Source organism: Rhinolophus sinicus, linkage group LG02 (assembly GCF_036562045.2).
Source record: "Rhinolophus sinicus isolate RSC01 linkage group LG02, ASM3656204v1, whole genome shotgun sequence".
NCBI classification, from domain to species: Eukaryota; Metazoa; Chordata; class Mammalia; order Chiroptera; family Rhinolophidae; genus Rhinolophus; species Rhinolophus sinicus.
Window position 1 is genome coordinate 4,453,373 of NC_133752.1, and position 18,152 is coordinate 4,471,524.

General features: G+C 43.9%; 1 protein-coding gene across 3 annotated transcripts in view; it reads right to left on the bottom strand.

Moving 5' to 3' along the window:
* STK32B (serine/threonine kinase 32B) overlaps nucleotides 1–18,152 on the bottom strand; it is a 264,197-nt gene that overhangs the window by 82,437 nt on the left and 163,608 nt on the right. For all 3 annotated transcript variants that reach the window (XM_074321208.1, XM_074321198.1, XM_074321189.1), the window contains one exon: nucleotides 3,173–3,346. In XM_074321208.1, the coding sequence (XP_074177309.1) occupies nucleotides 3,173–3,346 (174 nt within the window). The remainder of the gene's footprint in view (nucleotides 1–3,172; nucleotides 3,347–18,152) is intronic.

Below are 18,152 nucleotides of genomic sequence, written 5' to 3' on the forward strand. Positions count from 1 at the left end.
AATATCGCACAGTGCTTCAAACTCAGACTCCAGAGCCAGAACACCCGTGTGCAAAGGCTAGTGAGCCACGACGTGACTGAACAAAGGGCCCCGGAAGGACTCTGTGCGTTACATGGAACCTCCCTGTAGTGCTACGTCTACTACCGTTCTTCCTCTTCCTCCTCTTCATTGTCACTTTATTGTGTTTGCTATTATTTGTACCAAAATTACACAGGCAGATCATTCAAAAAATTGCATCACTGCCAGTTTTGTTTCACTATAGCAATGATCCCCACCACTCTCTCCCCCATTTACCCCTTCCCATCCATTGATCTCTTTCAGGTTATCATTTGGGTATTTACCTCCTTACCTCTAAGTGATAGGTGTAGATTACTCGCTGACTGTTCAGTTTAAAGGCTCTATCTGTTGGCTTCCCACTGCAGAAGGTGAGTCTTTAGCCGTCTTTCCTCCCGCTAGCCCTCCCCCACGAGGCAGGTTCCTCCTTCCTGTTTTCCCATTTCCCCAGTACAACATTACTGTATTTTTGGTTAGATAAATTTTCAGGGTTTAGATGAGTAAGTGTGCTATGCAGAGATGACTCAGATACACAGGTGATGTCCTGTACAATACTTTCATTCCGTGGAGTTACTGTCTTTTATTTATTGTGGAGTTTTCTTGCTGAAGTCATTTATTTCAACCTGAGATTCTTTACCAACTACATAAATCTCTCAAGGCAGCCAGAGGCATCAGTAATTCTATCAGCTCATTCGTTCTGAAGATGTCTCCCAGGGTCTTCCATCTACTCCCATCAGAACCACGGTCATGGGTCACACCTTGGGCACAGCTGACATCCTTGAATCCCCTTCACCATCATCCTAGCCTGAGATTTCCGATCCCTCTCTCCGCTGCTAGAGCGCCAGCTTTCTGTATTCTATTTCTTTAGATTTGTTCCTTCATTTTAGTGTATTCCATCTTATTTCCTAATACCGACTTGAGAAAGGTGTGTGAGAGGTCCATTTATGGAGACTTTGAACTTGTGAAAACATACACTCTCATACTTGATTCATTAGCACGTCTCCACTGGCTTCTAGTGTTTAATAAACCCCAAACAATTCTGATCCCTCAGCCTGTACGACCTGTTCCTCTGTGGAAGCTGATCGGATCTGGGCTGTGTCTGATGTGCACCCGTTTCTTGGCATTGCACTGTACCCTTGGTACGCCCCTGAATCTGAAAACTCATGTTTCAGGTCCGAGAGATTTTCTTTAATTATTTCACTGATGATTTCTTCCCATTTTCTCTTTTCTCTCCCTCTCTTTCTGATGTTGAAATTACTGATCTGGTCCTATAATCTTCTTATATTTTCTCTCATAGTTCCTACTCATCTTTTTATTTTACTGTATAAGGGATGTCCTCAACTTTATCTTTCAACCTACCTTTTGAGTTTTTCACCTCTTCCATATTGTTAATTTATAAGAGCTCTGATTTTGTTCTCTGAATTTTAAAGAAACATGGTATTTCTTGCTTTAAAATTGCAAAAATCCCTTTTCATCCCTCTGAAAATACGATCCTAGTTATTTTGGTATTTCCTCCTTGCAGGGTCTCTGTTTATTCCAAGCTTTTCTTCTTTTTCCATTTGGTTGCTTGGTTGTCAGTGTGCACGTTAGATTTCCCTGGGTGTCTGATAATCCTTGGTGGTCACCAATCAAGTTGGGAGCTTATGGGAACGAGTGGGCAGTGTTGACCGTGACTACACTCTAAGAGGTCACAGGGGACCTCTGATGTCACAGTGCTTTCCCTCGTGGCTCACTCACAGTCCCACTTGGAATCGTGAGTTTCCTGCCTGGAGGATGAAGACCTGGAGATACGATTCTCTGAGCCCAGGCGGAATGGGGCGAGGGTGTGTTATTTCAGCCTCTGGTATATTTATGCTGATTACACTTGCTGTTTTCAGTCCAATATCCCAACCCATGTACACTGGATGTTCTCCAGTCACACACTCTTAACGTGACTCTCTTTAGGAAACAAACTTCTGGTCTTCAGCATTGGGAGATGAAGGGGCAGCCGCCCAGTTGTTCCGAATGGGTAAACAGATCTGGGGTCCTCAACACTTCTTAAAAAGCTTTCAAACAATGCACCTCATCCCCCGCCCCCTTTCCTTAGATACTGGGTGCTGTCAATTTCTGAGCCTTTGGGAATTCTTTAGTGTCTATCAAATTTTGGTTCTTCCTTTCCAGTGACAACTTAAAGTTTCATTTCTAGTATCCTAAGTCATTTGCCACTCTACATCTTCCACCCAATTCTCCCTGGTGTTTTGCTATAGTGTCCTCTTTAGTTTTCCCCATCCTTGTGTATTTATCATTTTTCAAACATTCCTTACTGTCATTTTATTGGGGTTTTAGAAGACAGACCTGTAGAAGTGTGTGTGTGCTTCATCTACCATCTTTACCTAGAAGCTCATGTCCTTGTCTTTTTCAAGTCTTCCAAAATTGTGTAAGTCAGAAGAAGACGAGGGGGGCACAGGGCAAGACGGCGGGTGAACAAGTGTGGAGCCAGTCACGCCAGCCCCCTCCTCTGTGCTCAGGGAAGAGACTTCATTAATGGGACCGTGACTTTCCGAAGCCTCGAGCTGGCCTCCTGCCTCTGCAGTCCCACTCGCTTTGCTCACGGGGTGGGACATGGTGGGCTGTGCAAGGGCAGGGAGAAGCCGGGGTCCTGGGAGGCAACGGAAACGCAGAGCTTCCATCCAGAGCCCAGAGCCAGCATGGAAGGATCCCAGAGGAAGAAATCCTGCACAATGCACATTGCTGATTCCCAAGTACGGAAAGGAAGAGAGTAGAATCCCTCACAGTCCCAACTAACAGCACGTGACCTTTCTAACCTGAGGCTGGATGGACAGAACATTCCAGCCTCCCAAACACACACCGGAACGGAGAAGCAAAAGCCAACCACCAGCCAGGTCTCTGAGCAGTGGGGAACCAGGAGTGGGGTGCACAGAAGAGGGAGTGTCCCTCCAACGCAGGTGACGAGGAAATGCACAAGCAATAACACAGGTGTGATGTTTTGCCCGATCTCAGGGCACTGACACCTGTGAGGAAAGTCAGTGAGAAAACACTCCCCCTCGTCTGCTGCAGACTGCTTCTGTCACGCCCCAGCCCCGCCCCGTCCCCAGGCATCCCCCCGCAGCCTGCTCACCTGTGGATGATGTGGCACCTCTGCAGGTATTCCAGCGCCAGGGCCAGCTCGCAGATGTACAGCTTCACGGCGCCCTCCGTGAAGTGGACGTTATGCTGCAGGTGGTAGCGCAGGTCCCCTCCCAGCAGCAGGTCCACCACCATGAACATGTCTTCCTCGTCCTGGAAGGAGTACCTGGGGGCGCAGAGGGACACAGCAGCTTAGGGACGGACAGGACGTCCACGTCCTCCAAACCAAGGCCCCCGTTGTCCGGAAGTGCAAACCGAGGGTCAGAGAAAGGCACTGATGGCCTATCACAGTGCACTATTGACCGGGCATGAGGGGGTCCCCACTGCTAGGTGCCAACACATTACTTTGCTTTTAGCAGCTGCTTGAATTTGATGTGTTCAGGACGTGGAGTAGCTAGTCTCCAAAGATGCAGCCCCCACACACACACCGGCACAATTCCTCTGTTTCCTACACACCTGCTGCTCCCCCACGTGGAGCTTGTTCCTGCAACCCTGCATCCAGTTATGAGCTGCAACTCGAAAGCCAGGCCTCAGAACTGGCAGTTTCTACTTTCTGCCTCTTGGAACCCGGCCAGAGCCCAAGCCCCAGGGAGAGGCCACAAGAAGGGAAATGAAGGCACCAGCTGAGCAACCAGTGACAGCCACACCAACTGGTGGCACCGGGAATGAGCCACCTCAGGCATTTGGATGTCCCACTGCAGCCCCCACTGATGCCATGTGGAGCAGAAGAACTGCCCAGCAGAGCTCAGTCAGCTCACAGAGCATGAGATAATAAAATGGCTGGCTTTTAAGCCGTTAAGTTTTAGGGTTTTAAGCCATGAAGTTTTAGGGTCCGCCCCCGAACGCAATAGAAAACTGGCCCAGTACTGAATTCATTTTTTAAAAAAGGCATGTAGGCTTTTGAAGAACTGAAGAGTCAACATACAGAATGGCACTAAACCACTGTAAAGTAGAATCACATCATAAAATGGTGTCACATCCCGTATAGAATCCTGGAATCTCACAGGCATTGTGAGATGTCATCACAGAATGATGGAGGGCTATCACGGGATCTTAGACCTGAGTGTCAGATTCTCAAATATTAGACCTGGGTCAGCAAGGCCATTCTCCTCATTCATTTGACAGAAGAGGAAACTGAGGCCAAGAGGGAAGGAGGGACTCGGTGAGCCAGTGACCGGATGGGGACAAGAACCCAGCTCCCTGACTCCCCCCCACGCTCCTACCAGGACACACTGCTGTAACACACACACGTTTTCGTAACCTGGGCCTTCAGCCTTCGGAGGGAACCTGATGCTTGATTCGTTCACAGGTGACATGACAGAGCCACGTGCTCACAGGATGGGGAATTCCAGGGCTGGGAAAACCTTAAATGCCACCTAGTCCCACCAGCCTCATATTGCAGAGGTTGGGATCCAGAGACGTCATATTTCTTATACGTCTCACCCGTTGTTCACACCTGTTCAGAGTCAAGGCATGGAGGATGGGGAGATGTATTGTGCTGGTCAATGATTAATTTACCAGATGTTTACAGAGCCGCTCCCTATGCCAGGCATTGGGCCGTGGGCTGGGCACTGGGACAAAGAACCTGTCCTCATTCTGGAAGAGCACACAGTCCCCCAGAAGAGGAGGGCTAAGTCAACAGTGCCGGCCCTGCAGGGGGACCGGGGCTCTAGGAGTCTCTGTGGGGTGCAGTGGGGTGTGAGGAGGGAGGAAGTCAGCTGAGCAGCAGGTGAGGTGGCTGGGGAGGTCTCCGCAGATGAGGGGTCCACTGGGTCTGGAGAACACAGGGACTGACTCAGACAGAGGGACAGCGTGGACGCTCTGGTACCGGAAGTCGAGGCTGCTGCGGGGTCTTGGAGACAGTGCCACCCATCCTCCCATTTCCAGCATCTTAGTCACTTCTGAGCAAAGGGTGGTGAAGGAACAGCTTCTTCACCTCAGGGCCGGGGGAGTGGCTGCCAGCTCAGGAAGGGCCAAGGTGGCTGAGGGCCACCTGCAAGGCACCAGCTGGACTTTACATCTGTTGCAGGACAAGTAGGAGCCCAGACTGGCACGTGATCGCTGCTTCATTCGATGCATGGCAGGGCCAGCAGGACGGTCAACGATGAGGTTGAAAAATGAAGCTTTCGCGAGGCACCCTCAGGGGAGGCTCACAGGCCAGGGGCCCTGGAGTTTTCCAGACATACTTGTTCCTGGTTGGCCCATCCGGTTACTGGCTCTGGGCCCACGTGAGATGAACAGAAAACCACACAAGAAGCTCTTGACACTTGAGCCCGGAGCCCTTAAGCACTCTTGTGGTGGTCAGTCTTTTCTCTTCCATGCAAATTGCAGAATAACTGTTATCTGGTTTGCTGAGAAACCCTGCTTTGACTTTTGTTGAGATTATACTGAATTTACAAATGAAAGAGAATTAACATTTTTACAATGTTGAACCTTTCCACCAATAGGAAATATCTAAGTATTCTGGTCTTCTTTGATGTTTGTCAATAACGTTCTATAATTTTCTACCAAAAGGTCTGGCCTATATACATTTTATTCTGATGTGTTTAATAGTTTTTATTGCTGTTGTGAGCATAATCTTTTAAAATGAGGTTTATTAACTAGTCACTGGGTAATTCTAGAGGGTAAAAGCGCCCTCCAGAATTGCGTGTTTATCTTGAATTTAGAAATTTGGCTGATCAAGTCATTAGTTCTTATACCTTTCCCACTGATGCTCTGGATTTGCTTATTCTATGAAGGTGACTGTATCGTCTACAAAAACAAACAAACAAAAATCCTGCCGTGGTTATATTCTTCCAATCCTCATGCCTCGTTTCTTTTTGTGTGTTTATTTCACTATCCAAAGCCTCCAGTAAAACGTCGACTACAAGAGGTGGTGGTGCACATTTTTATCTTGTTCTGGATTTTAGGAATGTGCTTTGCCATTGAACAAATTGTTTACTGCAGACATTTGACGGATGTCATTTATCCAGTTAGGAAAGTTGTTTTCTACACTGCTAAGAATTTTTATTGAGAGTGTATGTACAGAGTTGTTTTTCTTTCTTTTTTTTCAAACATTAAGTGGTCTTTGCATCTCTAGACTAAACCCTACATATGTGTGTGTGTGTATGTATGTGTATGTACATATATATATGAATACATTTATATATTTTCAATGGGACTTAAGTTGCCAACATTTCATTTAGGATGTCTGCATCTAATGTCTCATGTGACACTAGCCCATATTTTGCTATCCACCACTACCCTATTGCTGACCCAGTTTTGGTACATGGTGATGCTGGCCTCATAGGAGGAAGTGTTTTTTGTCTCTGTTCAAGAATTGTTTACGAGAGGGATCATTTGCTCGTAGACAGTCTGGTCTCATATGCCCTCAGTTCCCTACTCCTGATTCATCTGAGATACCCCCTCCTCACGTAAGGTGCTCCTGCAAAAGCTGTCTGATGACTCCTGCCCTCCCTCTCAACAAAGAGATGGGCAACTAAGGACCAGGGCTTGGATGTGTATGTGTCGCCTCTGGCCGCTGGTGTTGGTTCGTCAGGATACCGTGGGATCAGTGTGTGTACACTGGGAGAGAATCCTTTCCTCTAGGTTTGCTAGGCTACAAGCTGAGAGTAAGAGGCTGTCGGGATCCTGTTGCCCAAAACAGGGATAAGACCCATGTGTCGAGTGAAGCTAAGAGAGAAGAAGCAAGACTGAGAGCAAAATACAGCCCCTGCTGCAGGGACTGGCTCCAGCCTGGGCGGAGGGGGGTCCATCCCTGAGCTTCATATTTACATGGGCAATGACTGTGCTTTTGACTTAAGTTACTGTCACTTGGAACTGAAAGAGGCATCTGATACATCTTCCATGTTTGCTAATGGACAGAAGGGTTTAGATGCGCAAAAAGAAATGACAGGAATCAGCTCTAATATGCCTCCTACAGATGCTCGATTTGTATTCTAACAGCTGATGGACGATTGAAACATTACATTAATAATCAGTGCATTCTGCACCCTCAATTCACAGCTAAGTTGTCAAAGGGTATCTCGTTCATCATTCCATCAGAGCTCTTTGGAGGAGCAACATGAATTTTCACGAGAGAAACTTGCGGCCCAGAATGAATTCTAAAGAGAAAATCCAAATGCAAAGGGGATGATCATTTGAGCAATAACTCAGGGTATGGCTCTTTCCTGCTGCAGATCCGTTTTTTTTTTCTTTTTTCTTTTTGCCCTGGGCTATGGACTCTACATTCCCAAAGACACACAGTGTTATTATCGGAGAACAGAGAATGACCTTTCATTTCTCTCTCTGAAGGTCTGTGCTATTCCACAGCTTTGTGCCCTGTCCCTTCTGCTTCGTTTTGGACTGGAATTATAATTATGTTCTCATGCTGCACATTGTCATGGAAATGATAGCGTCACGAATGAGAAACCTACGCCCCATCGCCTTAACGCTGACCTGTGGAGAAGTCTGGGCAATGAGGCTCACCTTGCAAGGTCAAAGAAGGTCAGGAGCTCAGAAGGCACCAACCTTGGCCTGGACAGTGAAAGAGACCAGCACGGAGAGCCCGATGTTTGTTTGGTTGTTAAGAAATTTATTAATTTCCTACTTGGTTCTAAGAAGGACTAAAAGTGATTTGTGAAATATATGTAACAGGAGAAAATTAAAAATAAGTAAGCCGTAGAGCAGGTTAATGAATACAAAAGGAAGTCAAGAAAATGGAAGCAGGCAAAGATACCCGAATTCACACCCAAAGATCTTGCATGTGTGCCTGAAACAGCCACGAATGGGTCTCTAACCTTCCCAGTTACCAGGGCAGTCATAAACGTAATCGGTCTCATCATTTAGGGTGAATGGAAGAAAATCAATAATTTAGAGGACAAAAGGCTTATTCCTGGTAGGAGGCCAGAGGGACAGCTCTCAGTGATGGTCAGAAAGATCGCATTCTGTGCTGTGCTCCCCGATAATGCCTTACATGAAATAGCTCCAAACAGAGGGACAAGCTTAACGGGCAGTTTTGGTTGTGTTTTTTTTTTGTATGATGATCCTCAGGGTAGACTGAAGGCATCCAAGCTCAATTCCGTAAAAACAGTGCTACACAGGGCAAACGCAAAGGGGTCTGGGCATCATGCTCACGGACGAGCATAATGCAAGAATCAAGTCAGGACAATGCCGTCAGTGGATGTTCTCACAAACGTGACTCAAGCACACACAGCGAACGCTCAGGAGGTTTCCACCATGTTCCAACCCTGTGCCAAAAGCTGGCATGTAGCGGGAGAAGTTGCCCTACATATTCACCTGAGTGTGGCATCATCAGAAGGGGGCTGGGGTGTGATGCCACGTGCCGTGACAAGTCCCCTGGATGATCACTGCGGCAGATACGTCTTCCGCCCTGGGCCATAGACCCTACATCCCTAAGGAGACTCAGTGTAGCACACTGGCCACTAATTTCACCCACACTGTTCCCTGTACCCACCTCTCTACTCTCGTCCATCATCCCCTTCTCAGTTTAGAGCAGCAGTTCCCAACCAGGGGCAACTTTGCTGCCCTGGGGACATTTGACAATGTCTGGGGACATTTTTGGTTGTCACAACTGGGAGGTGCTACTGGCACCTAGTGAGTAGAAGCCATGGAGCCATGGATGCTAAACATCCCACAATGCACAGGGTGGCCCCACCACAAAGAATTCCCTGACCCCAAATGCCTACAGTGCTAACGGTGAGAAACCCTGGTTCAGAGCGACACTCCTTCCTTTAAAGTCTTCCCTAACCCTGGAAGACTGAGCTTTCTTTTCTTTTCTTTTTTTTAAATTAAAGTTTATTGGGGTGACAATTGTTAGTAAAGTTACATAGATTTCAGGTGTACAATTCTGTATTACATCCTCTATAAATCCCATTGTGTGTTCATCACCCAGAGTCAGTTCTCCTTCCATCACCATATATTCGATCCCCCTTACCCTCATCTACCACTCCCCTCCCCCATTACCCTCTGGTAACCACTAAACTATTGTCTGTGTCTATGAGTTTTTGTTTCTCATTTGTTTGTCTTATTCTTTTGTTGTTTTTGGTTTATGTACCACATATCAGTGAAATCATATGGTTCTCTCCTTTTTCTGTCTGACTTATTTTGCTTAGCATTATAATCTCAAGATCCATCCATGTTGTCACAAATGGTTCTATTTCATCACCGTTTACCGCCAAATAGTATTCCATTGTGTATGTATACCACAACTTGTTTATCCCTTCATCTATTGAAGGACATTTTGATTGTTTCCATGTATTGGCCACCGTAAATAAAGCTGCAAAGAATATTGGAACACATTTGTCTTTATGTATAAACGTTTTCAGATTTTTGGGGTAGATACCCAGGAGAGGGATTGCTGGGTCATACGGTAATTCTATTCGTAATTTTTTGAGGAACCTCCACACTGCCTGCCATAGTGGCTGCACCAGTCTGCGTTCCCACCAACAGTGTATGAGGGTTCCTTTTTCTCCACAGCCTCTCTGACACTTGGTACAATTTGAGCTCTCTTTTCGTCCCTTGTGCCTTATAATAAATCTAGCTGACACTGATATGGTGCCCACTACATGGCAGGCACTGTTCTATGTACTGTGTACGTCAACGCTTCACTTTCCCAACAAGCCTTTGAGGTAGGTATGATGATAGCTGCCGTTAGCAGAACTGGACACTGAGACGCTGAGGTTAAGTACTTAATTTCCCAGGTGACACAGCCAGGAAATGGCAGCGCTGGCAGCTGACCCAAGACAGCCTATCTCCAAAATCTGCAACCCCAGCCTGAGACTGGCAGCACTTTCCCCAGGTCGCTGGGCCCCACTCTCTCCTGGCTCTTCTCCCCACCAACAAGGGAACCCTGCTCGTTCCGGGCTCGTCTGGCATCACCCCCCTCCATTTAGTACCCTGCCAGGGGCATCATTCACACTCAAGCATGAATAGGTCCCAACCCCCCCAAGGCCCCACATTCTCTGTGGCAGTTAGCCTGTCAATTGCGCCCACCACAGAAGGCTTGGGGGGCGGGGTGGGTAGCACAGAAAGAAACACGGGAGTGGGAGGTTGGTGGGGAAGGAAAGCTGTGTCGCTTTTTGTCTGCTCCCAGCAGTCTCCTTTTCCTCTGGCCTCTTGGCACAGACACTAAGGCCTCCCATTAGTCTGACAGTGACTCCTGGCCTCTCTCCACACGTCTCCCACTCCCACCGGGGAGCCGAGCTCACCTGTCTGATGAGCAATATGGGAAAGAGCTGCCTGTGCTTGGCCCAGCCCCTCGGGTGCCCTCCCTGCTTCCGGATCTGCCCTCAGGGTGCTGGCACTCCAGTCTGTTGTCCGCCACGGCCGGGACTTGGCTGGTGGAGCAGGGGCTTGCAGGTGCCCCCCCCATATCCTTGGGGTGATTCCATTCCACAGCTGATATGTTAGCAAGCTCCTATAGGTGCAGATCTAAAGCCAAGTTTTCCATCAATGACCAGCAACAAAGCTTATGCTTTCACCTCCATCCTGTCTCTCACTTGGTTCCAAACTCAGGTAGGACGGGGGGTGCTGTTCATAGACACCCCCATCATCCCTCACACTTATCCCACTTAACTGTGGGAGGTGTGTTTATCACCGTCAATTTTCTAGTGGGGGAAACTGAGGCCAAGAGAGGTTGACTTGCCCATGGTCACTCGGTCAGGTTCCTTCCTCAATAGCAAGTCATGTCCTCTGTCACCCTCCTCGAGAGACCTATCACTCAAGGCCAGCCATGTGAACCATGCATGAAAACACACATGAGCACATGTGAAAGAGGTCGTGTGGACAGTGGGACAAACACCCGAGTTAGCACACCTTGCCCCGCTCCCCTCTTCCTCTCATCCTGCCCAGGGCCTGGCCCCAGGAGACCGTCAACCAACCGTGTGTCATTAATGGTGGGGGAGACACAGACAGGAAACGGAAGCGTCTGCAGGAATTCCTAAACCGTCCTCAGTCTTCCAGCAGTGCTACGCAGCTCAACTATTTGAAACAGGTGCCTTTCTCCATTTATTTTTCCTGAGGCAAAAGGAGCCAAGTGCCCTGAGAGACGACTCCATGGGGTGGTCATTCTGGAGGCCCAGGAGCCAGTACATTCGTGTCCTGTGTCCTTATTGAGTGGCACCCACAAGACAAGGAGCCAAGCGTCTCCGCAGACCAGGTCCTGCCCGATTAGATCTCGGAGGGGGAGCAGACAGAGAGGAGGACTGGCCCACTGTGCTCCCTCCCAGCAATTTTCAGAGCTAACATCCAACAACAGAAAAGCTAAAAATACCCTCCCAGGAAGCAGAAATCCAATAATGGGCTGCTGGGCCTTCTATCTGCTCATAAAGTACAGATAAAACGGAGCTTCTCAAACGTGAATTGTGTTTGGTGCATGTAAGACTATAACATTCACAATATAAGCTTTCTTTTTTTTCTTTTTAATTTGACTTGAGCCACAAGCGTCCTCAGGCCACTCAAACGCCATGCCCCTCACCGCTACCCACACCAGGCCGATTTCTGTCCCTGTCTCCTTCCCAGGGAGTCAAATGTTGCTGCTTAGCTTCCACCTGCCTCCTGCAGGCCACAGGACAGCAAGGGGAGACCCTCAAATGCCATCGGCTCCCCAGGCCAAGGCAGTTTGGGGCAGGAGAAGTTGTGGACGATGCCAAGGCAAGCGGCAAGTACGTCTCCCTCCATCCCCCACCCTGCCTGCCTCACAACAGGGCTTTGCAGACCGCGAGGCAACATCTAGCGTGCAAACGTAGAATACTGTTCCTGTGGTCTAAAGATTTTATTTAATTTATATCCTGCATGCTTCTAAAGGTTTTGCAGGTCTGACAAAGGAAGTCTGCTAGAAGAGATGGAGAGCAAAACTGTGGACTAAGAGAGAGGCAAATGTACTGTTCGCCTGGACAAATCGAGCATGGAAGGGTAGCTCCGACCTCCTTTCCGTGCAAAGCAAGCAAGGGACACTGCGGACTGGACAACCAGTAAACACTTGATAAGGATCCCCGGGAAACCATCTGAGCAAGGAATTTCATTTTCAGGGGACTTTCAATTGTGAATGCAACTTATTTAACAGTTATAGGACTATTTAATTTTTTTTTTCTTGGTTGAGTTTTGGTAGTTTGTGGGGTTTGAGCAATTGCTCCATTTCTTCTAAGTTGTCAAACTTAGGAGTATTAAATTGTTCATAGTGTTCCCTTTTTGTCTTTTAGGGGCTGCAGGATCTGTAGTGATAGCCTCTGCTTCATTCCCAATATTTATGATTTGTATCTTCTCTTATGTTTGTCAGTCTTGAGAGGCTTATCAATCTTCAAAAACCTTTTTGAAGAACAAGCTTTACTGTTCCCTTAATTATTGTCTATTGTTTTCCTAGTTTCAATTTCATTTATTCTACTCTTTATTATTTCCTTCTTTCTGCTTCCTTTGGGTTTATTTTGCTCTTCACTTTTTAGTTTTTGGAGATCAAAACTAGATTATTAAACTGAGATTTTCCCTCTTTTCTAATGCAAGCATTTAGTGCTATACATTTCCCTCTCATCACTGTTTTAGCTGCACCCCACTAATTTTGATATGTTGTATTTTCATATTCGCTCACTTATATGTATCTCCTACTGAGTCTTAACACAGTTGTTTTTACTTTTTTCTGGTTAAAATTAATGTTGCAATGGGGCTCTCCATACAGTGTCCTCGTGCTCACATGCATAAAATAATTTATTAAACAAATATTCATTGAGAATTAACTATATGTCAGACACTGATCTAGGTGCTTTGGAGACATACTTGTAATTAAAGGGCAGAAATCAGAAATCATGTTCCTATCTCTGTGGGATTTACTTAAAGTGAATGAAGATGCAGCTGGCACACGGGGCGGCACGCAGACAAACTCTGACATGCTGGTTATAAGAACGAGTGACTAAGTGAATAAAGCTAAATGGTAAACATACTGAATGGTGAACATGTACCACATCCTCACTCCTACAACCCTTAAAATGACACCAGAAGAATGCGTCGTTATTCTTAGTTTACGAAGGAGCAAATCGAAGCACCTAAAACATTTGGCTGCTTAAGGTCACACACTTGACTTATTTTGTACAAGGGGGAGGGACATTTTAACTGGCATCAAATAGGCAGCGTGGAGGCTCCTCAAAAAAATACGAATAGAATTGCCATATGACCCAGCAATCCCTCTCCTGGGTATCTACCCAATAAATCTGAAAACATTTATAGATAAAGACACATGTGCTCCAATATTCACTGCAGCTTTATTTACAGTGGCCAAGACATGGAAACAACCAAAATGTCCTTCGATAGACGAATGGATAAAGAAGCTGTGGTATATATACACAATGGAATACTATTCGGTGGTAAGAAAAGATGATATAGGAACATTTGTGACAACATGGATTGATCTTGAGAGAGTAATGCTGAGCGAAATAAGTCAGACAGAAAAAGCAGAGAACCATGTGATTTCACTGATACGTGGTATATAAACCAAAAACAACAAAAGAACAAGACAAATAAATGAAGAAACAAAACTCATAGACATAGACAATAGTTTGGTGGTTGCCAGAGGGTAAGGGGGGTGGGGGGTGGGAGATGAGGGTAAGGGGGATCGAATATATGGTGATGGAAGGAGAACTGACTCTGCACACAACGTGAGATATAGATGATGTATTACAGAATTGTGCACCTGAAATCTATGTAACTTTACTAACAATTGTCACCCTAATAAACTTTAATTAAAAAAAAGAAATAGCGAAATAAAAAGTTACCAACACACACACACACACACACACACAAAGAAACTGTTTTAATTTAAAATGTTAATTGTTATCCTCAGGGCAACCTATAAGAAAATAACTTAAAAAGATGGAAGAAAAAATAAAAACCCAAAGAAAAACAAGGGAATTAAAAGAGTATGCTAGAAAATATTTGTATTGCACAACGGATTAAACAATCCAATTAAAGGGCAGAGATTGGCAGAATGCTGTTTTAAAAACCTACATGAACCAACTATATGGTATTTACAGGTGATACACTTCAGATTTGAAGGAATCAATATGCTTAAAATGAAAGGATAGGAAAATATTAAGAATGCAAACATTCTTTTTTTTTTTAAATTTATTGGGGTGACAATTGTTAGTAAATTTACATAGATTTCAGGTGTACAATTCTGTATTACATCATCTATAAATCCCATTGTGTGTTCACCACCCAGAATCAGTTCTCCTTCCATCACCAAATATTTGATCCCCCTTACCCTCATCTCCCACCCCCCACCCACTTACCCTCTGGGAACCATGTGATTTCACTGATACGTGGTATATAAACCAAAAACAACAAAAGAACAAGACAAATAAATGAAGAAACAAAACTCATAGACATAGACAATAGTTTAGTGGTTACGAAAGGGTAAGGGGGGAAGAGGGGTGGTAGATGAGGGTAAAGGGGATCAAATATATGGTGATGGAAGGAGAACTGACTCTGCACACAACGTGAGATATAGATGATGTATTACAGAATTGTGCACCTGAAATCTATGTAACTTTACTAACAATTGTCACCCTAATAAACTTTAATTAAAAAAAAGAAATATCGACATAAAAAGTTACCAACACACACACACACACACACACACACACACACACACAAAGAAACTGTTTTAATTTAAAATGTTAATTGTTATCGTCAGGGCAACCTATAAGAAAATAACTTTAAAAGATGGAAGAAAAAATAAAAACCCAAAGAAAAACAAGGGAATTAAAAGAGTATGCTAGAAAATATTTGTATTACACAATGGATTAAACAATCCGATTAAAGGGCAGAGATTGGCAGAATGCTGTTTTAAAAACCTACGTGAACCAACTATATGGTATTTACAGGTGATACACTTCAGATTTGAAGGAATAAATATGCTTAAAATGAAAGGATAGGAAAATATTAAGAATGCAAACATTCTTTTTTTTTTAAATTTATTGGGGTGACAATTGTTAGTAAAATTACATAGATTTCAGGTGTACAATTCTGTATTACATCATCTATAAATCCCATTGTGTGTTCACCACCCAGAATCAGTTCTCCTTCCATCACCATATATTTGATCCCCCTTACCCTCATCTCCCACCCCCCACCCACTTACCCTCTGGGAACCATATGATTTCACTGATATGTGGTATATAAACCAAAACACAGTAAAAGATCAAGACAAACAAATGAGAAACAAAAAAACTCATAGACACAGACAAACATTCTTAATATTAGACGATACTAACATCAGACAAAATAGACTTGAAGATATTATAAAAATCAAATGTATTTCTATATACTAGTAATAAACAACTTGAAAATAATGTTAGGAAAACAACTCTTTAAAATAGCGTACAATGATTAAAATACTCAGCAGTACATTTAACAAAATAAGTTGAAGTCTTTTACATTGAAAACTGCAAAACATCATTGAAAGAAATTAAACAAGACATAAATAAATGGAAATGTTCATGGATCAAAATACTAAATATTAAGAGGACAATACTTCCCAAGTTCATCTATAGAGTTACTGCAATACCTATCAAAATGCCAGCTGCAATTTTTGCAGAAATTGCAAGCTTATACTAAAATTCAGATGGGAATGCGAGAAATACATAATAACCAAAACAGTCTTTAAAAAGTAGTAAAAGTGAAGGGATACACTCTTCGAATTTCAAAGGTAATACAAAGCTGTAATAACCAAGACATAAGGATAGATCAATGGAATAGCACTGAGAGTCCAGAAATAAACCCTTACATTTACGATCAATTGATTTTGACAAGAGTGCTAAGACAATAAGGAAAAGAATAGTCTTTTCAACAAATGATACTAGAACAACTAAATATTCACATGGGAAAGACGAAGCTGAACCCTTATCTGCCACCATACACAAAAGTAATTCAAAACAAATCATAGACATAAATGGAAAGTTAAAACTTTAAAACTATTTGAAACAAGACATGGGTGTAGATCTTCACGAACTGATCATTGTATATGGCAATGATTTCTTGGATATGACACCAAAGCACAAGTAACAAAAGAAAAAACAAGATAAACTGGATGTTATCAAAATTTAAAACCTTTTGTACTTTAAAGCACACTATCAAAAAAGTGAAAAGACAATCCACACAATAGAAATTATTTGCAAATTATATTATCTCACAAGGGACATTTATTCAGACTAAAGAACTCTTACAGTTCAACTATGAAAAGACAACCTAATTTAAAAATGGGCAAAAGATCTGAACAGACATTTCTCCAAAGAGATATACAAATGGCCAATAAGTACATGAAATGATGCTTAGCGTGGTTAGCCATTTGGGACATTTAAATCAAAATCACAGTAAGATACTATTTCAAAGCCATTAGGATGGCTTAAAAGATGGATACTAGCACACGTTGACCAGGATTTGGAGAACCTTCATACACTGGGAATGGAATGCAAAATGGTGCAGTCACTGCGAAAAACAGTTTGGCGGTTCCGCAAAACGTTAAACAAAGAGTCACCATCTGATCCAGCATTTCAACTCCTAAATACATACCCAAGAGAACTGGAAACACTTGTCCACACACACACTTGTACACAAATGTTCCTAGCAGAAGTATCCACGATGGGCAAAAAGTTGAAACAACCCAAATGTCCTCAACAGATGGGCATATAAACAACACACAACACTTGTATGTTGCACAATGGAAGATTGTTCAGCCGTAACAAGGATTAAAGTACTGACACCTGCTACCCCACAGGTGAACCTGGAAAGCCCTGTGCTAAATGAAAGAAATTAGTCACAAATGGCCCAGACGGTATGATTTCATTCTTATGGACTAGGGAAGCCCATCGAGACAAAAGGTACCTGAGTGGTTTCTGGGGGAGGGGAACAGGGCATAAGGAGTGATGCCTGGTGGGTATGGGATTTCTTTTAGGGGTGATGGCAGTGTTCTAAAATTAGACAGCAGTGATGGCTGTACAGCTCTGGGGATATACTAAGCTACTGGTGGTGCCTTTTTAAAGGGTGAATTTTATGGCATGTGAATTTATATCTCAATGAAACTGTTACTACAAAAAGCAATATATACCACAATATTTAGCATACTACCATTCCACTGCGTAAAAAGTGGAAGAACAATTTGTAAAGAGGGGGAAATGATATATGTACTATTCCTATGTCTGGAATTACATTCACAAGCGGCCACTGTCATCTGGGCAGGATGACTACATGGCCTGGTTTCAGGACTAGAAGAAGGGTTTTCCCCACGGACTCTTTTGCACCTTTTGAATTATGAACCACATGACTGTACCTATTCAAAGGTAAATAAAAACTGAATTAAATTCATCCATTTAAACTGAAAGAAAAGTGGGCAAGGGACTTGAACAGAAGAACCAAGTACAAATGGTTAATAAATAAAAAAGTGTTTGGACTCATTTAACATCAGAGAAATGCAAATTCAAATGAATAGGTACTATTTCATTATGCCCAACAAAATAATAAAAATCAGAACTGACAATATTAAGAGGTGCTGAAGGTGTGATCAACCGTGACTCGCACGCACTATTGATCAGAGTGTAGACTGGTCAAACGCTTTGGAAAACGAGTTGGCAGCATCTAGCTAATCAAGCAAAGCATACATATGCCCAGTGTTCCAGCAATTTCACTCCTTTGTACCCAACAGAAAGGTTCTCCTATGTTTACCAAAATATGTGCACAAAGGCATTCATATCGAGATTACTTGTAAAAGCCAACAATGGGAAGTGGTCCCATTTTTGTCCCAACAGATTAAAAGTCTATTAACAGAAGACTGCATAAATAAAACGTAGTGCATATATCCAATGGGACTCATGCTACAAGCAACAAAACAGAAGGAGCTCACAGATATCATATTAAGTGAAAGAGGCAAGAAAGAAATAAGTACATGATTTCATTTACAGAAAATTCAGAAACAAGCAAAAATAATCTTT